This window comes from Saccopteryx leptura, chromosome 4 (assembly GCF_036850995.1).
Source record: "Saccopteryx leptura isolate mSacLep1 chromosome 4, mSacLep1_pri_phased_curated, whole genome shotgun sequence".
NCBI lineage: Eukaryota > Metazoa > Chordata > Mammalia > Chiroptera > Emballonuridae > Saccopteryx > Saccopteryx leptura.
The window spans coordinates 197,413,614-197,441,015 of NC_089506.1; the positions used below are offsets into that span (position 1 = coordinate 197,413,614).

At 44.8% G+C, this 27,402-nt stretch overlaps 1 protein-coding gene across 5 annotated transcripts in view; it reads right to left on the minus strand.

The window, feature by feature from the left end:
• CALN1 (calneuron 1) overlaps positions 1-27,402 on the minus strand; it is a 528,997-nt gene that overhangs the window by 470,556 nt on the left and 31,039 nt on the right. For 2 of the 5 annotated variants that reach the window (XR_010751157.1, XM_066382460.1), the window contains exon 2: positions 10,671-10,866. The exons of 1 other annotated variant lie outside the window; for it this stretch is intronic. Coding sequence is in view for 3 of the 4 variants with exons in the window: in XM_066382460.1 (XP_066238557.1) it covers positions 10,671-10,793 (123 nt within the window). In the remaining variant the exon portion in view is untranslated. The remainder of the gene's footprint in view (positions 1-10,670; positions 10,867-27,402) is intronic. 2 more of the 5 variants (XM_066382463.1, XM_066382461.1) reach the window with 1 other exon arrangement.

A 27,402-nucleotide genomic window follows, 5' to 3' on the forward strand; every position in this document is an offset into this window, starting at 1 on the left:
TATTTCACACTGTTGTTTACGCTCACCGCTACAGGACTGCAAAATTATGACGGTTATTACACCCACCGCCAGATCTCATTATTTAACGCATCAACAAAGAGGCACATGCATTATTTATTAGATCCCACGTGTGTTTTGTTTAATATTTCGATACTGTACTTAAATTGATTTCCTTTGCGGTTACCTTAATTACTCTATTTCAGGCAGTTTAAAACATAATTCACAGGCTTCGTCAGACTGGCAAAGGGTTCTCTGCATAAAAAGACCCCTTAAGGATATTTTTATTTTTTTTGACTCGAAAAAGATTTTTTTTTTTTTTTTTTTTTTTTGTATATTGTAATTTCTTTCCCTGCATTGAAATTCCCCGGTTATTCCCAAGCCTTCGGTAAAAATCTGTGATTTATATACATCTGCTGTGCGTTAGTGGCGTCGTGGGGAATGGGGAGAGGGTACAGGAAAGGAAATTGAGCTTTCTCCCAGCCCCTCACCCCTGGAGACTCGGGACTCGGTGGCTGCTGCATATTCAGAGGATGGGGGTCCCAGAGTCCGGGGCCAGGCAAAGCTGCCCGGGCTGAGATGTGTGAAGCTCGTGGAGGGGAACAGGTCACCAGAATGAGCTGCAGAGTGGACTGACTCGCGGACAGGTCTGAAGCCCAGCTGTTTCCCCAAATACGGTATGAGAAGATGAACTTGTGGCCGACATTTGAGTAACAACAGCCCAGTGGAACCAATGACCGCTTTCCTTTAAATAAGTCCCATCAAAGGTCTGCGTGACCAGGGTCCAATAAGCCTATTCTCTAAGAGCCCCCTAGAGCTGTGGAGAGTAACGCGTGCATAAGGCTATGCCGTGACCTGGCCACTCTCCCTCCTGAAATGCGCTTTTTCATCACTTTTCCTGAAAGCCCTTCCTGGTTCTTGTCTTAGCCCGTATGGTTAAAGTTCCTAGATGGGTCAGCATGTGTTTTTCCCCCTTGTCCTTCCTCTTCCTGGAGTCTGGCACACATCAGGTTAGGACAACCTAAGGAGACTAATACTTTTCTAACATAATTATGTTCCCAGCTATCCACAGGATTTGCAGATCCCTGGAAAGGCCCCGTATCTTGACTCCCCCAGCATGCTATCTGCCCACGCCGCCCAGCGGGAAACCAGAAGGCGCTGAGAGAGGTGCCTCACCTAGAACAGGTGGCGGAGGATCCGGGATCCATGAAGGAAGAGCGTAGTTGTACTTTATGGTCCTTAAATATGTTCAACCTTCTCCCACAGACAGGTGCTGTCTATGCTTCCAGACCCTGAACCTGGGAGGATTTGATGGTTTTAACCACTAAAACACACCAGAAGTGCCGCTTATGAGGTGAAGTCATAAAAGGCCAACCAGGTCCCAGCTGATCCTCTTGTGAGGTTTATTACTAGACGCTCACCTTACAAGCCAAATGCCACGCTGTGAAAAGCATGAGCCACATGGAGAAGTCATCGGTAGATGCTCCCAGCTAAGTTGACCCTTCAGCATTCCCGGCTCAGGTACCAGACAGAGGAGTGACCAAATGATCCCAGCCCCCAGCTGTCTGGGCCTTTCCGACAGAGGCACTAGACATCATGGGGCAAATAAGCCATTTGCACTGAATTCCTGACCCGGAGACTCCATGAGCATAAGCCGTTTGTTGGTTTATGCCATTGAGTTTGGGGTGGTTTATTACAAAGCAATAGTAGTTGGACTGAGAGATGAGAGGTTCGAGAGGAAGAGGCTCTTACAATGGCCACATGGGTGGACCATGGCCAGAGAGTTGGACTTGTGTCAAGGGGGAAGACTGGGGGAGGAACCCCTGGTGGGACAGGCCTGAGGGCCCTCTGTGTCTCTCCGGTTCCCTTTGGACTCGGCAATGGGCGAGACTGCCTTGAACTTAAGGTCAAGTGCTGCCTTTTGTGAATAGCAGGTCTATTAGGGCATGATCTCCACTGTCTCCTCCCCCTGCCTCAGTTCCTCAATAGAAGTAAAATGCCCCGGTTGTAATTTGATACAATCACCAGGAATGTATTAGATAAATATGACTGGCCCCAGTGATTCTAAATTTTTCTATTAAAGGGCTTCTGATGATAGACCATTATGCGGTCATAGCCCAAAACAGTCCCCTGCAAGCAAAACACTACCTTTGAAGTCCAGCATTTTGTCTTAAAAAAAAAAACTAGCATTCTGCCCCATAACATACCAAGTCTTGTTTCAGTATTAAACTGTCTCAGATTAGCTGCCATGAGCTGAAATGTACATCACATGAACACGTGTCTTATTTACCCTATGATACTGGACAGATACGCTCTGCTGCCCCCGTGCAAAGGTCAGGACAGGCATGTGGAATCCTGATGCCCAAAGCTCTTCCAGAGGTATCAGGTGCCTAGGGGCCAATAGGGTTACTGATCAGGAAGCACTTTTAGAGAAATATTTATTCATATTGATGTGAATCTTCGGTCTATAGTGTATTTTATTAAAAGCATCATGCAGAGGCCCTGGCCGGTTGGCTCAGCGGTAGAGCGTCGGCCTGGTGTGCGGGGGACCCAGGTTCAATTCCCGGCCAGGGCACAAAGGAGAAGCGCCCATTTGCTTCTCCACCCCCCCCCCCTCCTTCCTCTCTGTCTCTCTCTTCCCCTCCCGCAGCCAAGGCTCCATTGGAGCAAAGATGGCCCGGGCGCTGGGGATGGCTCCTTGGCCTCTGCCCCAGGCGCTAGAGTGACTCTGGTCACGGCAGAGCGACGCCCCAGAGGGGCAGAGCATCGCCCTCTGGTGGGCAGAGCTTTGCCCCTGGTGGGCGTGCCGGGTGGATCCCGGTTGGGCACATGCGGGAGTCTGTCTGACTGTCTCTCCCCGTTTCCAGCTTCAGAAAAAAAAAAAATACAAAAAAAAAAAAGCATCATGCAGAAAGTCAGTGGGTTCTGCAGGACAAGGATTTCTAAGAGACTGGGCCCGAGAATCTCCAGGAGGATCAAAGTGTGCTGCAAATGCCTCACTAAGACCATCGGTACTGTTGTCTGCAGAGTGCATTCGTCACACTCTGGCTTGGCATATAAAATGTCTTTCTTCATGAAGAGTGTGGTCTTGATCCTACGCCCTCTCACTTTCCTGAGGGACACGACTCCATGAATGATCACCTTTAAGCCCTTCTCCTCGCCCGCCTCCTTCCCCTCCATGCCAGTGTCCCCTGTCCTCAGAAGACCTACCTTAGATAATAATACTGGAGCAATTTGGCAAGTCTAGCAGAAGGAAAAAAAATGTGTATACTTTATGACCCAGAAATTTTACTTCTAGAAAATTTATATTTAGATACAGTTGTACAAGTTCATAGGGATAAATATACGAGGAAGCTCATCACAGCCCTGCTTGGGAAGGCTAACAGAGCCACCAAAACCACCACCACCAAGGGACTGGCTAAATAAATCACTGTCCAATGGAAAGGGATGTTGGTAATAAACTTTTGAGTTAAAAAACCTTGCATAGCAATGATCACATTAAAAACAACAAACTATGCATATTTGGATGGCCCTATGTCCATTCCATTATATTGCATCACTTTATGGAATATAAGTCACATCATATTCTTGTTTTATAAATGAATGATATACCCTGTAGCTCTACAACTGACTTTGTGTGTGTGTGTCCCTTGCCAAGCTCCTAAGCACACCCTGTGCATGAATTTATCCCAACACATAAAATCTATGGTGAGTACTAATCTGTCTTTTCTACGAGCCTATAAACTGCCAAAGGAAAGGGATTATTCATCTCTTTACCACCACCCCCCCACGCACCCAGCACAGAGCCTGGCACATCAATTAATGGTATTTGCATGAATACCAGTATAACCATTTATTGGGCCCAGAAGAAGTTAGTTACTTATCATTTGTGTTGATCTGAGAACTAGAAATGCCCGAGGAAGATGAAATAAGCACTTAGCATGTGGTTTCTAGGCTTTCATATACACACACTCACTCTCACCCAGTGTTCTTGGCTCAAACTGTGTTTGGAAAAGCTGAGTTAGACAAAGAGAAGCCATTTTCTTTACCGTAGGGCCATTCTCCAAGATGTAGATCTAGTATAGAGCATCATCAGAATCTTACTGACCATGAAGCACTTTTAGAGGATATTTGTTTACATTGATCTTCTGGGGATCATCCATCTGTTACATGCTGCTTTAGAAGAATCACAAAGGAAGAGAGCAGGTCCTAGGCGAAAGGAAGATTTCTAAGAGATGAGCATCAGAAAATCTCCAGAAGGGTGATTAAAAGTTTCTTTAGCTAAGATTACTTGAAATTCCAATTGGATGACCAGAACTGATAAGGAAGGGGAAAGGAAAAGGATTCGGCCAATGTGACAAGAGCGGGCAAAGCAAATCTGGTAGTGTGGCATCATGGCAGCAGGGACCCTCCTGACTGGGGCACTTGGGGACTTGGCATGGCTGTCAGGGAAGGTAGCAGGGAGAAGGGAACTGGTGGGAGCAGACTTCTGGGTCCTGCTTGAAAAAGCTTCTGACCTAGCAGGCAGAGTCTACGAGCACATACAGATTTTATAGACAGTAGGTACAGGCTGGTGATGAGCTCACTTGAGCGGGCACATTTCTCGGCATTGTTCCTTCTGCTCTCTCACTATCCCTTGTCCCAGCCAGGTGAGCGGTGGTCTGACGGCAGCAGCAGCCGGATCACAGGGAGTGAGGGGTGATATGTAAATGAAAGGGGAAGAAATCAAACATATACAAGCAATTCTTCCAAAAGGTTTGAGGAGATTTTCATATCTGCTTAAAAAAAAGAAAACGATGGGTGACATTAGAACAAATATTTGTGCTTACGGGAAGAACCAACAAGTTGAAGAATAACAGAGGAAGTACATTTGATAGAATAAGGTCCCTTAAGAGAGGTGACAGGAAACAGATGTCCAAACATTTTTGGTAGATGGTCTTTAGACTGGTACAGAGTCCACTCTTCCACACTGATGGGCAGAGAGTTGAAGAAGGACATGACTAAAGAAAAGGTGACAGAGACAGTGAGCAGGAAGTTAAAGAATTTTCCTTCTGGGACACTTGTGTTTTATGTGAATGAGGAAGTGACATTGTTTTTAGAAAAATGGGTGGGGGTGGGCGGGTGAAATAGTCATGGTGGAGAACGGGGAGGTCACCTGACCACTAGAAGAACTGCTGAGCCACACCAGAGATTTATTGGAGTTGAAGGCTATGAGTATTTTGGGTCAGCTTTCCATGTCCTATATGTGCGTAGGATTTTCTCTCAGTATGCTACTCAATCCAAAATAGGACTAGCGATGGCAAACCGCTGTGGAGGAGGTTGTCAAAGAGAGGAGGAGTATTGCGGAGTGCGCTTTCAGAGGTGAGGTACTCTAGAGGGTGACAAGAGTAAGGTGGAGGCTGTGGGAGTGAAAGCGAAGAGGAAAGAAAGACACAGAGTTGAAGTTGAGGCAACGTGAGATGAAAATGTTGCCTAGTCATCCACCTGGTCATCTCAGTTTTCCCATATGACATCAAGGCTTGAGGCAGAGAAAGACTGAGCAAGCTGATAAAGTATTTAAGGAGCATGGGATTGATCAGAAGGAAAGCAGGTGCAGCAAGGAGAGGTCAGAGGTGAGAATTTTACACCATTCTTTTTATTTATTTTTTAATCATTCAGTGAGAAGAGGGGAGGCAGAACGACAGATTCCTGCATGTGCCCCGACTGGGATCCACCCAGCAAGCCCACTAAGGGGTGATGCTCTTCCCATCTGGGGCATTGCTCTGTTGCTCAGCAACCAAGCTCTTCCTACCACCTGAGGCGGAGGCCATGGAACCATCTTCAGCACTAGGGGCCAACTTGCTCCAATCAAGCCATTGCTGCAGGAGAGGAAGAGAGAAAGAGAGAGAGAGAGAGAGAGAGAGAGAGAGAGAGAGAAGAGATAGGGGGAGGGGTGGAGAAGCAGATGGGTGCTTCTTTTGTGTGCCCTGACTAGGAATCAAACTCGGGATATCCACACACCAGGCTGACACTCTATCACTGAGCCAACTGGCCAGAGTCTTTACACAATTCTTAAGTAATCATTCTATGAAGGTTGAACAATAGTTCCTTCAAGTGAAACATCTTGCTGTTCTTCTCAGGGGTCTTGGAAGACCTCCCCATCCTATCTCTTTCACACATACTCACACACACACACACACACACACACACACACACAACTCTCTTTTATGTTTTAAGTACTGGATTTCACATAAGATTTACTTTAGAAAGATTTTTGTGAGCAAAAAATTTGAATACCACTGATGAGGCCCAATCCTTCCATTCTACCCAATGAGTCGATAGACATGCCCACTGCTGCACCCTGCTACAATACGGTACAGTGTGTACTCTCCCCTAAGACGTAGCCCCTACAGATAATGCTTGTTGATGAAATGTCTTTCTGAAGGTTGATGAGTTGAGTCTGCTGAGGTCCAGCAGAGCCAGACACTGGGGGAGTGAGGAGCAGTGGCTACATGGGTCCATAGAATTATCTAGATACCTGCAGGGACAGGACAAAGAGACAGGAGGAGGAGAAAGGAAAGTGGGCAGGCCCTGGTGGCTCTGGTCAGTGATTCCAGTCTAGCAGGGGAGGCCAGCTTAGTAACCAGGCAATAAAGGTTCAGTTCTTCCTGCCTCTCACTGTGCTGGACCTCAAATCATAAAAGCATTTATGGGTCCTGTTTATGTAGAGACTCATTTTATAAGCAATTCAGAACAGGGGTGGGAGGGAGAACTAGGGAGAGAAAAATTCCCTTTGAATTTCCATTGCTTTCAGAGCCAGCAATTTAATGAGTCATGCATCCTAATTCCTTGCTTTGTCTACACATTTTTATTTCAAAATACTAAAAAACACTTTGTTTGGAACATGGGCTATTCTTAGCTCATATATCAATAGCGCACATCCATTTCTCCCCATATTAGAAAAGTTTCCTTCACATTGGGTTGGAGCAGCACCATAGTAGTAGGGTTAATTACTTAGCTATAGTTTGTTGAAGCCACCTGGGCAGCTATTCCCTAGGGATGCTCTTCTAGCTACTGGCCATCCATAAGTTAGCTCCATACTTGCCCCAAAGAACCCCAGATCTCAAAGTCTGGACAAAAGGTGGAGACCATCTTTGCAGGCCATTAGATTGAGGAGTCAGCACCTTGGCAGACCCAAGACAAGTCAGGGTGTCATTGCTGTGTGCCTTTGCAAGAAGAGAAAGAGGTTCCCGTCTACAGGTCATCTCCTCCAGACATGTCAAAAGAAAGCTTGGCCAAAGCCTGGCAAAGACATAGGAATAGACAGGCTAGGGAATTCTCCAGTGCTCTGCTAACAGAAGGAGAACACACTGGGAGTAGATCTTACTTCCCCAGTCCCTGCCCTCTGCATAAGGTCTTTCTCCACACTCCACTTCAGTGCCTCCAGCCAGCTTTATCTACCCTACCGTGCTCGACTGCCAGCGATAGCTCCTCTGGGTCTCATGAGGACCACTGTCATTTAAAGACTTCAGCTTAAAGCATTGATAGTAAACACCTTAACAGCACCTAATGGAAAGCTAACCAATTTCAAGAATGGAATACAAAATCAATATCGTAAGAACTGGGGTGAAGAAGTGCCCCACCACTCTGGTCATTGCCTCCCCCCTTTTTCCATTCACATATTTATAGTGGAAGCAGCCATTTTTGTAACCTCTGGCCTTCCTCCCCTGGACACTATTTATTTGATCAGGAGTGGACAACAATGAGTCCGTTCACGGGGAATTTGGAATTGAGACAATACTGATTCTCAATTGAGGTTGGATGCCAAATTGGAAGCTTTTAACCAGAGTAATTTTCACAGAGAAACCAGAGTGGTGTGGACAGGTCACAAGGCCAGGGAAACCAGAGTGGTGTGGACAGGTCACAAGGTCAGGGAAACCAGAGTGGTATGGACAGGTCACAAGACCAGGGAAATGAGAATAGTGTGGACAGGTCATAAGGTCAGGGAAACCAGAGTGGTATGGACAGGTCACAAGGTCAGGGAAACCAGAGTGGTGGGGACAGGCCACAAGGAAAGGGAAACCAGAATGGTGTGGACAGGTCACAAGGTCAGGAAAATGAGAATGGTATGGACAGGTCACAAGGTCAGGGAAACCAGAGTGGTGTGGACAGGTCACAAGGTCAGGAAAATGAGAATGGTGTGGACAGGTCACAAGGTCAGGGAAACCAGAGTGGTGGGGACAGGCAGAGAGAAGCGGCTTTATTTGGTTTTTAAATCCCTCTGGGCCCTCAGCTTAGCCATCCCTGAGGCCTTGTATTCCATGAGACATCTCCCCCAACCCCTGCCTGAAGTCTTTCTAACATGTTTCTCTTTTCACTTAGGAGAGCACTTCTGGGCTTCTGTTACTTTTAACCAAAATGACATCAGGAAGTGTGAAAATGACCTGGGCTGGGAAGATGGGATTCATCAAAGAGACTCCTCTCTACTTGATACTTTTCACATCAGGCAAAACGGCCTAGTCAACTGCCCAGAGGGCTTGAGATCTAAGGAGACCCCTGATGTTCTGTGGGCTAGTCCCCATACCCAGCCTGTCCTTTATCCCCAGCTGAGGGACAGAAGGACAGGAAGGCAGTGCTCTGAGAGACCTCACTGCTGGAAACAGAGGCGGGAGCATCTTCCAAACAAGCTGTGGGGCCTTCCCCTCTTATCCAATCACTGCTGCCGAGACCACAACAGTGGGACTCCCTCCCCATCTCATCCCTCTCCTGTTTAGCTGTATCTCCCTGCTCACTGCACCAAGAAATCTGTGAGAACTGTGTGGGTATGCTCCCAAGGAAGGGGTAAGCAAACGTGTTATGTGTGTGGGCATGAGTGGACTGAGTAATGGGAACAAGCCAGGAGCCTTACAGACCCTCGGTCTTGGGTCCAGAAAGAGTTCATGCCCCAAGGAGAAGCTGATGATTTTGAAAAAGCCGGTTCATTTCACCTGGGCTATTGCTACTCCCAGAGATGGGCGAAAGTAAATGGACTAATTCATACCCATCACAGTTTTGGCCCCAAAATTCTAAATCCCAAAGTTACAGGAATAAATGGGGGACATTTTTGTTTTAATTTGAGAGTATATTGAGCAAAAATGGTCTTTCTGATTCCATCAGACTTCTTTGTCTGTTTGCTATAGGACACCTTCAGATCCGCTGCGGTAGAAAGCTGTCCTTTTCCTCTGTAGCATCCCCCACGCCTGTCATTTGTTACAGCACCAGTAAGACATGCAGAAATGGTTGGCATCCCCCATCCTTACCTCTTTCCCTCAACACGCTCCCCTTCCCCAGGACAAGTGCCCAGGACTCTATCACTTATCCCAGCCTGAGGAAAAGTCAACCAGGAATTTTACCTTTGAACTAGATCATTCCTCCCACCAGGGCTCCTCTCTTGGCAGGGGTGAGCTGAGATAAGGAGGCCCAGCCCGGGTTGTACTGGTTTCTGTCCAACCTTCTTGAGCAGAACTCTTGCTGAGCTTCCCTGTAGCCTACGCCATTCCCAGCATCATGCTGTCCTCTTCCAGACCTTTCCTCAGAGTAGAAGGGCTCCCCCTGCAGGTCAGCGTGCCCTGGCCCAGGGGTCCCATCAGCTCCCACTTTGGAGTTCCCAATGGGTTGTATTGGAGAAGGTTCTGAATAGACTCTTATAGCATCCTGTGCTGGGCCCAGCCCCCAGCTCCTGAGAGAAATTGCTAAAAATCAGGAGGTATAGTCAGAAATATCTCGATTTCCTTTTTTCCCCTGTAAGCCTAAACTTAAACTCATGGTCCCCATCATAAACATATTCTGTCACCATTAGGAGTTGGTGGCAGAGAGGGCTGGCAATCCCATTCCAACAGCCTTAAGAAGACCATTTCAGAACATGCACGTTTATGGGCCTCGCCGCAGACCAACTCCTCAATGCCAGCATCACACAGATCAAAATTCCCTTCTGTACGAAACCACCAGGAGTTGAAATTCCTCTTGAGTTCATACAGCAAGGAAAGTCTCCAAGGAGAAGAATGATAGCAGGGTCAAAGCCAGGGAAGCCTGTGGCTTGGTAACATATGAAACCCTTTCCCCTGAACTGACCTTCTCACCTGTAAGTGAGGAGGGGCAGGGTTGCCCAGTGGTAACAAGTATTAGTTTTGGGACTCAGAGACCCATGGTAGGAACCATGGGTTTACCACTGCCTGTGTGATCTGCAGCAAGTTGATTAACAATCTGTCTTACTTTTCTCCTGTAAAAATGGCATTAATAACACCCTTACAGGTTTATTATGAGCATCAGTTGAAATTATCGATGCAACACGCCCATTTCCATGTTGACACATGGTCCCACTCTATCAAGGATATTTGTTGCTGCTTTTCTAACAATGAGTATCACCCCCGACCCAATCAGTACCTGATAGTCATCTTTCAAACCCTACCTTTCCCATCCATGCATCTCGAAACGGTCAGGCTCAAGATATAAACTCTGTCCCCAGTTCAGACGTGTGTCCTCTCAGGACCCCTCCCAGATGTCCCCGCCCACAGGTCTCCTCTTTCCCCCCGACACTCAGCAGCAAAGGCTCCCGGCCCCTGCCACCGCCCCCCTACCTGAGGGCAGAAAACAATCAAGTCCCGAGCAAACACTTGAGAAAGCTCGTTTGTCCAGGGGGTTTGGGGGGAGAAGACTTGCCAAGTGGGGAAGTCGGGGGCCCGGCTCCTCGGCGTCGCCTCTCCCCCTCCAGGGGCTCCTCTGCCCCCTTTTTCCTCATTCTCAGGCTTCCCCTCTCCAGGTTGCTCGGGCAGCCGCATCAGGGGTCCAGGGCGATGTTCTCAGGGAGATTTGTGAGCACATCAAGGGAACGTCAGCCGTGACACTGAGGCTCTGCAAGGAGTTGACAGAAACTTACTGCCTGCACAATGCTGGTTGATTATTTACTCACAGTCAGTTGTCTAAATAATTCAACACCCTCCCTTCCGTGTTTAAACAGGACAATGCTAGAAACACAATCCTGGCACAAGAAATATAATTACAGTTGTGACAGATGTTTAGTTATTAATAAGGCCTCAATGTCACCAGAGGGTATTACACAATAAACCAATACTGTGCCTTTGGAACCAACCTCCATGCTTACAGGTACTTTTCCATTCACACTCCCGCGGGAATTGCATGGTATAAGCGATGCGGAGAGTACAGCCGCCGATGTGATTGCAACTTGCAAGAAAGCCCAGCTCCTTGCCAGCATAATTTGTTTCCTGCCATTGACATCAACAGAGCCACAGAAGCAAAGTGGAGGGGGGGGGAGGCAGAGTTAGAAATAGCCGTCTTACAGAGAGGATTCTCGCCAAACCTCCGAAGCTTGCGATGCTACTCACAATCCCCAGGCAATCCTAACTTCCTTAGACAAAGCAAAGAGCATTCAAGACTAGAGTCCCTTCACCAGTCCAGATGTCCAGACTTGCTTCCCCCATATAGAGAGCCTCTGGGTGCCTGGAATGTCACCATGTCTCCCTGACATCTGGTGTCAACCCCTACTGGTCCTTTCCGAGTGGTCAGGTCATGGCACCCCTCATCTCCACCTACTTCTGTGGTTGAACGTGACCTCTGTCCCTCTCTTCCCCCAACACTGCGCTGAGAAAAGCTCCAGGCAGAGAGTAATTCAGATGCATGCTGGGTCATCTGGGCCCAGGCAGAGACAACCTTAAAATAATTGGTGCTCAATAAACACTTATTAAACTCACATTTAATCAATATTGGTTCTCTTTACTGAAGTTTAAAATTTAATAATAAAACAAAGACTCTCAGGAGATGTGAAGTACAGGATTTAACTGGGCGAGCTGTGGTGATGAATAGAATGAGCCTTGCTCATCATGGACGGAGCCCTTGCCTGAGAACACTGGCCCCAGGGGGTGGCTGCACATTGCAGCGGGCAGCGGCCTCTCCCAGCAACAAGCAGGCCCCACCCGCCCTGCGCAGCCCTGCACATCACATCCTGGGAGGAAGCCCCCTGCTCTGCTTCCAGCCTCTTGATTCTGATCAGTGATACATTTCCACGCCCAGGAAGTGTTCTTTTGTAGAAGTCAGCCCACAGGAGATGGGACTCAGAAGATGACTTTTGGAAGCACGGAGCCTTAAAGAGGTGTGTGCAAATGTCATTTTTGTTGTAAATTATGATTGTAAATCTGTCAGTCCCATTCCGGTCCAATGAGATAAGATCAGCTCTATGCTGTAACAAGTGCCAGATGGTGCCTGGGGGCTCATGATCTGTAAGATTTCTGCTTTTCTTAGGGTTGTGGCAGGGAGTTGGGCCCTCCCCAAAAGAGGGGCTCTATCTCTTATGACTGGGCTGGAACCTCCCACAGGGACACCATATGAAAAGAAAGGCAAAAACCTTTTCTTACCCAACAATATAGGTACAACACATCCATGCAATAGCACGTGTCTTCAGACACACACCCCAATCAATACCACTTGTCTTCAGTTACACACACACACACACACACACACACTCATGTTCACAGACCAGTCTTCAAACACTCATAGCCTATGTGTGGTCTCAGTCCTAGATTCAGCCCATCCTCAGACATACAAACAAGGACTCACTTCACAGACACTCAGCTTCACACAGCCACACACACTATCCCCATCAGTGAGAGCACCAATATATACCCTCACACACACACACACACACACACTCACAGCTCACGTGTTCACGCACAGTGGCACCTGCTTATCCACACAAGCTGCACACACCTATATTTTTTACTCATCTTTAGTTATCATGTTAAGTTAAAAAGGAAAGCAATTTTCCCATGTCATTACAGTAGAAATGGGGGGGGGGGAGTGACATTTTATTTTCAGATATGCTTTTAGTTGCCATGACAGTCCCCACACCAGGAAAGCTGTGATTGGTGGCAAATGCAGATTTTAAAAGAGAGTAATTAGCTCCCAATATGTAAGACCTTCCAAACACATTGAGTGTTCTCCCTCATCAGTCCCCTCCAGGCAGAGTGGGCACCAGGGCCGGGCCACCCTACAATGCTACTCTGGCTGCCACGCCAGCGATGGGACCTGCCAGGGGCTCTCAGCAACGATGTTCAAGCTGATAGTCACAATGGTTTGAGAACCCAATCCACTTAACTACTTGGAACTTGCTCAGAGCTCAACAGGAGCGTGGCCCTGGAGGTGGCAGTTCTCCATAAGGGACAATTGCTCCTGCTGCTTGGCTGGCCTCTGGTGCCCTTTGCTGCAGCACTGACTTTGTGCCAGAAAGTCACAAAGCCAGGGGGCTGACCCTCAGCCAAAAAGGGAGTTGGCTCCTCCAGCCAGAAGCCATCTCACCAGAATGCTCCTCTGCAGGCCGTGGCTGGCCTGACACACAGCAAGGGAAGCCAAGCTGCCCTCCACTGGTCAGGACTGACCAACTACAGGCAGCTGATGAAGCAGCCTAAGGTGACAGTCGCATATAAGATGAACCTGCATCTCCCCATCGCACTAGGAGCTCCTCAAAGACAGACGCCATAATGTACGCACCTCCCAAGTCCCCAGTGGCCTTAGGCACCTTGGGACCCACAGTAAATACCTACTAAAAAAATGACTTGGTCTCCAGATTCACTGGTTGCCTCATTTCCTAATGAGATTTCTAAGGGCAATTAATTCCCAGAATTTCCCTCTCCAAGTCCATTTGTCTTTATTGTCATCACCTAAAAGGTCGGCCAGCAGCTGGTTTATGAGCCCAGGTCCTGAAGTTAGAGCTTTGTGCTGATTCCTGGACCCACATTGGTGTCCTCTTCGGCTTTTGTTTTCAGAAAATGACCCGCCAACTTCCTTTAGTGCCTGAAATGTTCCCTAAAAATTGGACACGCAGTGTGAGGCACTCTGGGCCACCCCCAAAATATGACAATACCTTGGTTCCATCCACAAGGTGTTCCATTGGCTCCATTACTTTCACCAACCCACATTATGCAGAGATTGGGGTAGTGATGTGGTTAAGAACATAGCTAATTTGATCAAATCATGCAGTTCAAATCCTGGCTCTGCCACTTATGAGCTGTGCTATCTTGGATAAGTTACTCAACCTCTCTGTGCCTCAGTTTCCTCATCTGCAAAATGGGATTGATAATAACAGCACCTACTTTTTACGATTATTGTCTAGTGTTTGGCACAGAGTAAGTATTGTACTACATGTGCTAGCTATCATTATTCATTCCTTCCTTTTGTACCTAACAGGAAGTGGCTGAGTACCCACTCTTCTCAGATGTATAGAGTGACTCCACCACGGATATGGCCTTGTGGAGCTCAGAATCAAGCTGGGGACATGAACACAAACACACAGCCCAGAGAAGGAGGCTGCTCCTATTCGTTCAGTTCAAAGAGATAGTTTGCCCCCGAAGGTATCTGGGAGAAGAGGTTTAGATTCTCCTCTTCAATGCCACAAAGTTTGTTCTTCAATGGATCCTTGTTACTGCCTTTAAGGAAGGGAGACAGAGGTATACAGTCTGGGTGAACTGGTCAACCTCATCACTCAGCACATGTGACTGCAAGCATTTAGTTGGATGCACATAGGTCACAGGAAAACATAGTCCTTCATAGATTTTGGTCCTTTTTGGAGTGTCTAAAATTACAATCACCATGGGAGCAAGGGATGGCTGAAAATCAAATGTTTATGAACAAAGTGTATGAACATGAATTTTTATTGGCATGAATAATTCATAAATATGGGGTAGACGGTTCTACTTAGTTTCTGGGAACCCCAGAACAAGGATTCCCAGACTGATATTCTGAGGTTCAGTTCAAATGTTCACCAAGAAACACTCCCTCATTCTGACCACATTGGGTATCATCAGGTTAGAGTCTTTCGTGTCTGTGGCTTCTGCTACATTTTACAGTTGTTGATGGCTATGTTATATCATAACTGTATCCTCTGTGACAACTGTATCCTTGCTTGACAAGGGTTTTGTATGTGGGCCTTTTCTCTCAAAACCCTCCATACATGGCATCAAATTTGATCCACAAGAAAAATTTATTTTTGCTACAATTGAATATAATAATTCTTATTTTTTATTTATTATTTTTAAACTTATTTTTAGCATATTTCAAGTATATAATGTATTATTATTAACTAGTCATCATGCTATACATTAGGTCTCCAGAACTTCACCTTATAACTGAAAGTTTGTACCCTCTGACCAACACCTCCCTTTCTCCCCCCCACAACCCTTCAGCCTATGGTAACCACCACTGTATTCTCTGTTACTATGATTTTGACTTTTTTTTTTTAGATTCACAGATAAGTGAGATCATGCAGTATTTGTCATTCTGTGTCTGGCTTATTTTAATTAGCATACTGCCCTCCAGGTTAATTCATGTTGTAGAAAATGGCAGGATTTTCTTCTTTTTGTGGAGTTAATATGTCACTGTATGTATGTGTTACACTTTATTTATCCATTAGCCTATTGGTGGACACATAGGTTGTTTTCATATCTTGGTCACTGCAAAGAGTATGAAGGTCTAGATATCTCTTCGAGATAGTGATTTTATTTCCTTTGTATATCTACGCAGAAGTGGGACTGCTGGATCTTATGTTAATTCTATTTTTAATTTTTGGAGGAACCTCTGAACTATTTTCCACAGTGGTTGTGGTATTATACTCTCACCAACAGTGCACAGTGTTCCCTTTAATATAATTCTGTTTTGGTACCTTTTGGACAAAATGTTGAGTGAAATGAGTCATGCCACATGATGTTTAGTGGAGTACAGTTTGCTAAGAACAAGAAGTCAGAGGCATAGTGTAAGGTTTAACTAGCCCCAAAGCCAAGTCCTGCATTTACTAGAGCATACGAGCACTGATGCCCCTTCTACATAGAGAGGTTGTTAAAGAAGTAAACACTCCATTCAAAGTGCTGATGAGCAACAAAGTCTAACCACTGCCCTATGCTGAGCCTGAGACCCTGTCATCTTGTAGAAGTGATTGTTCTCAGCCTTAAAATAGTTTAATACTAAGGCGTAGTCAAAGCACATATGAAAGATAAAAATTAACTGCTAGTCTAGCATGTAGAAAATATTAACTCAACTCCTGTGAAAATGCAAAAGCATGTGCTAAATGCTACCTTAAATGTCATGTAAAAACAAATGGATCTGAGAGTATCATGCTAAACAAAACAAATCAAATGGAAAAAAGACAAGAACTATATGATTTCATTCATATGTGGGTTATATACGAAAGCAACAAACGAATAAACAAAACAAACACACTCAACAGACACAGACAACAGAAGAGTGGTTACCAGAGGGGAGGATGAAGAGAGAAAAGAGGCTCAAATATATGGTGACAGAAGGAGACTAGACTTTAGGTAGTGAGTACAGTGCAATATACAGAAGTGTGTTATAGAATTGTACGCTTGAAACTTACATAATGTTATTAACCAGTGTCACCCCAATAAATTTAACTTTTAAAAAGGTTTATTTTCAATCCTGGCCGGGTGGCTCAGTGGATGACTTGTTGACCCAGCATGCCAGAGGTCACGGGCTTGACCCCTGGTCAGGGCACATACAAGAAGTAATCAGTGAGTATACAACTAAATGGAACAACTAAGTGAAATGACGAGTTGATGCTTCTCTCTCTCTCTCCCTTTCCCCTTCTCCTTTCCTCTCTCTCTCTCTCTCTCTTTCTCTCTCTCTCTCAAATCAATGGGGAAAAATTTGTTTTTTTAAGTTCACTTTCTCCCTGTTTCCATCCCAAATCAATTTGATCCCATGAAGATAAAATGTGTGCCCAGGTAAAGCCAAATCTCTAAGGCCAAGTGTGAAGCCTAGAACTGACTCCTTAGAAGCACCTGCATACAACTCAGCAAGGACTACTTCTCAGTAGCCTAATGTCCCCGACATGTCCTGGCTCAGACCCATGGAAGTAAATGTCCTGAATCCTGCCTGGTTCCTCAAAATGAAAACCAAGAACTATAAATGGCTCAAAGCAATTAAAGTTGAAAATTACAATAAAATAAAAAAATAATGGATATTTTCTTAACATAAACACATAAACCCACATTAATCCAAAAGCCAGCATCTAGCCTCTTACTTTCAAGGAAACACCAGAGTCTTAATTGCTAAAACCAGGAAAAAGTAACTGTCACCAGTACTATTCACTGTATTGCTTACTGTCTCCACTACAATTAACACTGTACCGTAGGCATTAATCAACATGATTAAATAAGTAATTAGAGGCACAAGATTGGAAAAGAAGAAACAAAATAAAAGTATCTCTCCTTGAAGATAGTATGATTATGTGTCTGGGAATCAAAGAATCCTTGAAAAACCTATTGCAAATAAGAGAATTTAGTAAGTTTGCAGGATTTCAGAATAATATATAGAACCTATTAGACTTCATATACAGAAACAATACTGAGAAGAAATAATATATGAGCAGAACCTATTCATTATGGCAAAAAATAATTAAATAAGTTAGAACTTTTACATATTTAAAAAGCATATCAAAGAGAAAAGGCAAAGCAATTCCTAAAAATAGAAAATAAATGAAAACAGGAAAATTTAATTGTATTTAGGCTTACCTAAGGAGAGAAGAATTTTTTAATTATGTTAAAACATAACATTTTGACTGTACTTTCCAAGTGAGACAGATCCTAAGAACAAAGAGAACTACAGAAAAATCATGAATAAATTAATATCATTAGGAACCAAGATGTTCTGTATTAGAGAAAAGAGATATAAATATACATTTTTAAAGTGAATTAAAAACCCTGAAATCTAATTTGAATAAGAATACTAGTATGAACTCAGAATTTGTTTTTTTTCTTTCAAGAATATGCATTCTGACCATATACCAGGTCTGACACTGAAAAGGCTTCAAAGTAATGTAACTCAGTTACAATGAACACCACCAGCACTCAATCTGTGGTCTCTAAATATCATTTCCAGGTGTAAATAATCAGCTCTGAGGAGGCAATGTGAAAATTAGGCTGGGAATTCTTGTCAGGCCCAAACACAGGTAAGCTTCCAGTGATGTCAGGTGACAGAGGAAACAACTTGAAGACATCTAATGGCCAGATATGGGACAATTCATTATTCTGAAAATTGATATCAATGTAACTTTTAAGGCACCAACTAATTATTCTTTTTAAATGTTAAATGAAAGAAAGTATCCAGCAATTACCCTGTTATTCTTTTCTAAATTTTTATTTTTTAATTACAGACAACATTCATTATTACATTAGTTTCAGGTGTACAGCATAGTGGCTAGACATTTATAATATTCAGTGGTCCCCAACCCCCCCGGGCTGCGGACTGGTACTGGTCCGTGGGCCATTTGGTACCGGTCCACAGAGAAAGAATAAATAACATGAAATGTTGTCAGAATAACAAATTTAAATACAGCCTGAATAATGAGGACATGCTCGTTCCTCCTTTAACTTAGCCCAATAAATATCGTAAGTTCAACAATTATATTTAAAAATGCCACAGTTTTTACGCCAGTCGCATAATTTTATTTTGTGCATTTATCCGTCCCACCCTAAAGGCCGGCCCGTGAAAATATTTTCTGACATTAAACCAGTCCGTGGCCCAAAAAAGGTTGGGGACCACTGATTTATATAGTTTACGAAGTGATCTCCCATTGTGTCTAGTACCCACCTGGCTCTATACATAGTTATTACAATACTATCGACTATATTCCTTACGCTGCACTTTACATCCTCATGACTACTTTGTAACTACTAATTTTCTATGCAGACTATATTATAAGGTAATCAAATAGTTGATGAGACAAAGTTCTCCTTTAGAGAGGACTCATACCTAATAAATTAAGAAAAATGATAGAATTAGAACATCACCATTTTGCTACCTCTAAAGAAATAAGAGATCTAAGTAATGATCATCAATGGCGACTAAAATCATTAGGTGTAGTAAGGTCAATAGAGGATTTGAGCATGTATGAATCAGGATGACAGAACCTTAACTGTAAAATGAATGAAGTAGCAATAGCCATAGGGGAAAGGGTGGAGGTAAGGAGAGGAGGGCAAAGTGGTGGGGGGAAGGGGAATGAAAGAGACTGCTTGGGGCAGAGTGTACATGATGTGTGTGGATGGTGTTATATTGAGTTCTATATTTGAAACCTGTATGGTTTGATGAATCATGTTAATATAATATATTTTTTAAATAATATTGAAAAATAAATGACGTGGGACAACCAGATATTAAGTGCCTTCTGATGTGAGATAACAGGAAGCACACAGCACAACCTATAAGTATACTTTATATAAATAACAGAATATGAAGCTATATTTAAATATAGAGTCATGAGAGCACGGAGAAATATGTTAAACAACCCACAAGAATAGAGCGAGCCCAAACCAGAACGTGGGAAGTCCTACAGGACTAATTACACTATTTCTGTAACAGACAAATGGCAGGGAAAGAAAACGAGGGCACTGTTACAGACAAAAACGTACTTAAAGGAACCATCAGTTGTGAGCTGTGGACCTTATTTGAATCCTGATTTGAATAAACTACATAATTGAGGCAACGGAGAAAATAAAAGATAAATCTGATATTGAGGGATTGCTGTTAATTCTGTTGTGAGGGATAATGGTATGTTAGTTATGTCAAATTAAAACATTCTTATAATTTAGAGATACATAATGAAGTATTCACATGTGAAACTGTATGTTGTATAAGAAATATAAAACAAGATTGGGAGAATATCATTATTGGAGTTTGTGTTTGGATACATGTAGCTTCATTATAGTAGTCTCTCTACTTTTGTGTATATTTGGAAATCTCCACAGTATGAAATTTTTTTAAAGTGGTAAGAAACAGGACTTGGTGTGCAGGATCTTGGCAAGGTATCTTTTCTGTAAATTAAAGGAAAAGAAATATGGTTTAGATACATATAGTCAGTTCTGCATTCAAGTGGGATTGACATTCAATAGTGTTTGCTTTGGAAATGCGGAAGCCAGGTTAGAAACCTGTGCACAGGACAGGGCTCTTAGCTTTCCTGGGCTAAGTAAGATGGCCTAAGAGGGTTTCTCTCTCCCACCTTGCTATGATCATTGACATGGTAGCTACTAGGCCTGTCCCTACAAATATGCTCAGGGCTTGGCATTAGTAGACACCTAGCAAATGTTTGTTGAATGAATGTCAGATGTTGTTAAGTCAACCATATACAGGAAGTGCTGTGGTGCATTCCAAACAATCTTTCCCCACTCAAAATTATCCCTTTTACACAAGCCTATCACAATGGCTAAAATTTCCAGTGATAGACACTCCTTTGGCCCATGGCATTGTTATAGCAATTGTTCTTAAACATGGTGTCTCTGTGCAATGGTGTGTCATACACAATTGGTTATAAGGTAAGTGACAAGTAGGTTGTTCCTAATAATAGTAAAGCAATTTAAAAGAAGTGTATCATTATAGTATATAGAATACCCTGAAAGCTCTATCAAGAAAACTACTAGAACTGATAAACAATTTCAATAAAATAGCAGAATACAAAATTAATAGTCAGAAATCAGTGACATTTTTATACATCAATCATGAACTACCAGAAAGAAAACTAAAAAAAAAATAATCCTACTATAATTTTTTTAAAAAAGCATGTAGGAATAAATTTAACCAAAGAAATAAAAGACCTGTACTCAGAAAATTAGGATACTAAAGAAAGAAACTGAAGAAGATGCAAGTAAGTGGAAGCATGTACTGTGTTCATGGATAGGAAGAATTAACATCATTAAAATGTCCATACCATCCAAACCAATCTATAGATTCAAGGCAATTCCTATTAAAATACCAATGGTATATCTCACAGGACTAGAACAAATATACCCACAATTTATATGGAACCAAAGAAAACCCAAGTAGTCTCAGTAATCTTGAGAAAGAAGAACAAATTTAGAGGTATCCTACTACATGATATCAAACTATACTACCATAGTAATCAAAACGGTAATCAAAACTATATTACCATAGTAATCAAAACGGTATTGGACTGGCATGAAAACAGGCATACAGATCAATGGAACAGAATAGAGAACCCAGAAATAAACCCATGACTTTATGGTCAATTCATATTTGACAAAGAAGGCAAGAACATAAAGTGGGGTAAAGACAGTCCATTCAATAAATAGTGTTGGGAAAATTGGACAAGTACATGAAAAAAAAAAATGAAACTAGACCACCTCCTTACACCATACACAAGAATAAACTTATAATTTATTAAGCACTTAAATGTAAGTTACAAAACCATAAAAATCCTAGAAGGAAACATAAGTAGTAAAATCTCAGACAATTCTTATAGCAGTATTTTTTCTGATATATCACTTTGGACAAGGGGGAAAAAAGAAAAAATAAATAATTGAGACTATATCAAACTAAAAAGTTTCTGCATAGCAAAAGAAACCAGCAACAAAATGAAAAGACAACCCACTGCATGGGAGAAAATATTTGCCAATGATACATCTAATAAGTGATTTATTTCCAAGTTTATAAAGAACTTATAAAACTCAATACGAAGAAAAAAAATCCAATTAAAAAATGGGCAAAGGACCTGAATAGGCACTTCTCCAAAGAAGACATACAGATGGCCAGTAGACATATGCAAAGATGCTTAATGTCACTAATCGTTAGAGAAACATAAATTAAAACCACAATGAGATATCATGTCACACCTGTCAGAATGGCCATCATCAATAAGTCAACAAACAAGTGTTGGCAAGGATGTGGAGAAAGGGGAAGCCTTGTGTATTGCTGGTGAGATTGTAAATTGGTGCAGGTACTGTGGAAAACAATAGGGAGCTTTGTCAAAAAATTAAAAATAGAACACTATACAACCCTGAAATTTCACCTCTGGGAATACATCCAAAGAAACCCAAAACACTAATTCGAAGGAATCTATGCACTCCTATGTTCATTGCAGCATTATTTACAATAGCCAAGTTTTGGAAGCAGTTCAAGTGCCCATCAGTAGATAAGTGATAAAAGAGCTGTGGTACATTTACACCAGTGGTCGTCAACCTGGTCCCTACCGCCCACTAGTGGGCGTTCCAGCTTTCATGGTGGGCAGTAGCAGAGCAACCAAAGTATAAACAAAAAGATAGATTTAACTATAGTAAGTTGTTTTATAAAGATTTATTCTGCCAAACTTAGCAAAAAATCTGACATAAAGTACTTGGTAAGTATTTATTATTATATGCTTTAACTTGCTGTAACTCTGCTTTATAAATTTTATAAAGTAAGGTTACTTCCCTACTTTATAAATCATCATTACTGTGGAAATGGCGGGTGGTTAGAAAATTTTACTACTAACAGAGATACAAAAGTGGGCGGTAGGTATGAAAAGGTTGACTCCCCCTGCTGTACACGATGGAATACTACTAGCCCACACACAAAAAAGAAAACCTTACCCTTTGCAACAGTATGGATGAACCCAGAGAGTATTATACTAAGTGAAATAAGCCAGTCAGAGAAAGACAAATACCATATGATTTCACTCATATGTGGAATCCAATGACAAAATACACTAACAAACAAAAGAGACTCATAGATACAGAGAACAGACTGACACTGTCAGAGAAAAAGGGGCTTGGGGGCTGGGTGAAAAAGGTGATAAGATTAAGAAAAATAGGCCCTGGCCGGTTGGCTCAGTGGTAGAGCGTCGGCCTGGCGTGTAGAAGTCCCGGGTTCGATTCCCGGCCAGGGCACACAGGAGAAGCGCCCATTTGCTTCTCCACCCCTCCCCCTCTCCTTCCTCTCTGTCTCTCTCTTCCCCTCCCGCAGCTGAGGCTCCATTGGAGCAAAGATGGCCTGGGCACTGGGAATGGCTCCTTGGCCTCTGCCCCAGGCGCTCTAGAGTGGCTCTGGTCGCGGCAGAGCGACACCCCGGAAAGGTAGAGCATCTCCCCCTGGTGGGCAGAGTGTCGCCCCCTGGTGGGCGTGCCGGGTGGATCCTGGTCGGGCGCATACGGGAGTCTGTCTGACTGTCTCTCCCCGTTTCCAGCTTCAGAAAAATACAAAAAAAAAAAAAAAAAACAAGATTAAGCAAAATAAACAGACAACAGTATGGTGGTTGCCAGAGGAAAAGGGGGTGGGGGAGGATGAGGGGGCAAAGCAGGGATAAACAGTGGCAGAAGAGGACTTGACTTAGGGTGGCGAACACAATACAATATACAGATGATGTGTTATAGAATTGTACACCTGAAACAATTTTGTTAACCAACGTCACCCTAATAAATTCAATTGAAAAAAGAAAGAGTAATGCATCATTAGTCTTGCTTCATAGTACAAGGATAGTAGCATAATCAGAGAATCCTGCATGGAATAGTGAGAAAGGAGTAGACACTGTTGCCTTGTCCTGGTCTTCAAAGGCCTCGCCCAGTAGGTTGGGCCCTGCTTAAGATTCTAGTGTGGCTGGGGGACCCAGCAGGACTTGGTGCTCAGTATTTCTACCCGGCCTGGCCTCCAGGCCCCAGATAGCTCTGCTGGGACCCCATGCTGCCCCTCCCAACTTAATCTCACCCAGTCCCTGCCATCTTGGTCCCAAATCCATCCTCTGACCTGAGGTCAGGGGACTGGAAGTCACGTTGTGTCCTATTTGCTGTGTTGACACAGGTCATAGGTTCTGGCTCCCCTTTATGCAAAGCCCCTTGGATCTGATTCCCTCATAATGAACACAGAATAATACCAAATTTAAATAGCTCCAAGACTAGTTATTTTCATGTTTTAACATCTCTGAAATCAGGGCGCCTTTTACAATCACTGATGCCTGAGTTGGGTGAAATATCTAGGAATGGCCAACACCAATTCAGTACTTCATGCCAGGCACACTCTAGGTACTTGACATGAATTCCCTCACTTAATCCTGATCATAACCCTAGGAGGCAGAGACTGAGATTAGTATTTTAGAGATGAGGAAACCGAGGCACCAGGCCCAGATCTGGTGAGTGGCGGAACTAGGAACTTGCAAGCCATGCTCCCAAATGTGGATCCTCACCTGATCTGCCGTGAAGTTTCTGCAAATAGGCTTCAGGTATGCCAGGCTAGTGTCCCTGCCTTCCGTCCTTTGGGGATCACCAGAGTATCCTGACACAGTCCCTCTGGCCACCAGCAGCCTCTCTTTTTACCTCGCATGTTGTACAAATGTCACTTGCAAAAAAAACCCAAAAAACTTTCACTTGCTGTGTGTGCCATGGCATGTTCGTGGTTGGCAAACACAGCAGTCTACTGGCTCTCAGCATACCAGGATGTCTGGGCACCAGGAGCACCATCTTTGTTTCTGGGTGCCCAGTATTCTGTCAATGATCCTGTGTGGACTCTGGGTCCTTGCCTCCTCCACCATGTTCCCCTCACTAGGGAACTGCCCCCTGGGCACCAGGCTCCCCGGCTAGAATCAGGCCGCGTTAGAGCTCTTTCCCAGACAACCAAAGATGGCTCTCAACTATGGACTCAGAGTGCTGACTGTCCCCTGAATCCCACCCTGGCCCAGCCAGGTCCCAGTTATCATCTGTAACACAGAGATGTGCCTTCATGCCCTTTGGTTTCTGTGCCATCCAGGGCCAGCCACTAGGTCAGCGGTTCTCAACCTGTGGGTCGCGACCCCGGCGGGGTCGCCTAAAGCCATCGGAAAATACATAATGCGTATCAGGTATTTACATTCCGAATCATAACTGTAGCAAAATTACAGTTATGAAGTAGCCACCAAAGTTATTTTTTGGTTTGGGGTCACCGCCACATGAGGAACTGTATTGCGGGGTCACAGCATTAGAAAGGTTGAGAACCACTGCACTAGATGAATTGACCCCCCAGCCCCTCTCTCCCCCACCTTGCCCCACCTGAACCTGCATTCCAAATAAGGCCACAAGTGTTAGTCAAAGCCCTTTGTCCCCAGCCTCAGTAAAAGTTCCAAAACACCAGTCAATCATAAGACAGAGAACTCCCCAGTGCCCCCAGCAGCCTCTGGAAGATCCCTCTCCCACCCCCAACAGAAGCTCTCCGATCATGGAGGCCATAGCCCCAGGCCTATGCTCTCCAGATAGAACACTACTCATCTGTCTGCATCCTGCCGGCAGCTGGTCCTATTCCTGCCAACTTCCTGAGCACATTCCCTGAAGGCCATTCAGGCTGGCACACGGAACTCTTCAGAGCTGGGGGCTGCCTCCTGCACAGGTGCACGTGAGTACCTGCATTTTCACAGCTGGGTGTCCGGGCAGAGTGGCGGAAGCAGGTTCTGCTACACATACACATACACACACACACACACACACACACAATCACACAGGTGCCCTGCCTGCTGCGCTCTCCGGGGCTTTCTGTTTTTAAGAGTCCCCTATTAGAGCGTCGGCCTAGCGTGCGGAGGACCCGGGTTCGATTCCCGGCCAGGGCACATAGGAGAAGCGCCCATTTGCTTCTCCACCCCTCCGCCGCGCTTTCCTCTCTGTCTCTCTCTTCCCCTCCCGCAGCCAAGGCTCCATTGGAGCAAAGATGGCCCGGGCGCTGGGCATGGCTCTGTGGCCTCTGCCTCAGGCGCTAGAGTGGCTCTGGTCGCAATATGGCGACGCCCAGGATGGGCAGAGCATCGCCCCCTGGGGGGGCAGAGCACCGCCCCTGGTGGGCGTGCCGGGTGGATCCCGGTCGGGCGCATGCGGGAGTCTGTCTGACTGTCTCTCCCTGTTTCCAGCTTCAGAAAAATTAAAAAAAAAAAAAAAAAAAAAGAGTCCCCTATTAAAAATTAAAATACTCCCAAGAGCAATGAAGTTTTGACAGCTAATAACTTAATTATCAGCTAATACCGTATCTTCCCACCGCCCTCACCTGGTGGGAGCAGCGGTGTGGAGGCTGGTTCACATCCTGGAACCAGACTACGGAAGGACCCAGACTCAGGGAGTTTAACAGGAGGGCTGGTCAGTCCACAGTGGGACAGAGACCCACCACTCATCCTGTGTGCCCACAGCGGGGCTGGGTCCTTAACCAAGGATTAAAATTATATGCTAAAATCAAAAAGGCAACCTGTGAAGGAGACCAACCCAGTCACTTCCCAACTCACAGCTGGAAGACTGAGACTCAGAGAGGCTGAGAAATTTCTAAGGTCACACAGCTCCTCTCACAGGCCAGAGTCCTTGCCTGGGTGAGATGCCAGGGGCTCTTGTGATGGGCGGTGGGAAGGTCCTCATGCCACTCTCCTTGGTGCCACCACTGCCCTTACCCTCACCCCAGCATGGAAGCACAGAACTTTCCAGAGATGTGACAGAGTAGCAGAGTTTGGAAATGTCCAATATAAACTGCCATAAGGATGGTCCAAGCAAACGTTTGGAGTGTATTCAAGATTTTCCATAAATTTTGCCTCTCCTGGAACCGCTGAGAGACCCAAGCTGTCAACCAGGGAAGCCGAGCTCTGCACCCCCAGCCTTCCAGCTGCTGTGTCCATCCCTCTCATGCCATGCGTTTGTTTGTTTGCTGTTCGTTTCCATTTTCACGGCCTGCCTGGATGGCCTGTGACTCCCAGTGTCTTCCCCACAGCTGTCCTCTCACCTCCAAACATACATCCTGAATTCCAGGTATGCTCTGGACTGAATTATGCTGCCCCAAATTCATAAATTGTAGCACTAACCTCCAATGTGACTGTATTTGGGGAAAAGGCCTTTAAAGAAGTGAGTTTAAATGACATCATAAGTGTAGGGTCTTCATCTCCTGGAATTTTGTGTGGCCTAATAAGAAAAGGAAGTGATATCTCTCCCTTCTCCGCTCCCCTCCCCACCCTTTCCCTCCTTCCTTCCTTCCTTCCTTCCTTCCTTCCTTCCTTCCTTCCTTCCTTCCTTCCATCCATCCATCCCTCCACCCCCACCCCCCTCTGCTTGCCATATGAGGACACAGGGAGAAGTCATCAGCAATCCGCAAACCGGGAAGAGAGGCCTCAGCAGCCCCTGACCATGCCGGCACCTGCTCTCAGAGGCCCACCACCAGAACGGTGAGAAGATGAGTGTTTGCTGTGTAAGCCCCCCTCCTCCAGCAAATGGAATGTTGTTATGCAGCCCCTACCCCCGTGACTAACACAAGGTTAACACACTTCTCTCAGCTGGGGCACCAGAGGCTGAGCTACATACACTGCGTGTGACCCACTGTCCCCTTCTCAGTACACAGCAGGGTGTGGTGACACAGTGACTCCAACGCCTGCAGGACTGGGCTGTAATAAAATGAGGCAAAGCAGCCAGATGTCAATCCTGGAGGCGGCAGGAGGCCATGGTGGAATGATGCACCTTGTCCCCAGGGGTAGCCACACAGCTTGTCACCAACGGACTGCTGCTGTGAGGGGGTGCGGTCCAGCAGGGCCAGATGTAATGTTTAAAGAGAAGCTGGAAACCCAGACTGGTAAAATAGTATGCCAGCTGATTTTTAAATGTTGGCAACAGCTTCAAAGTT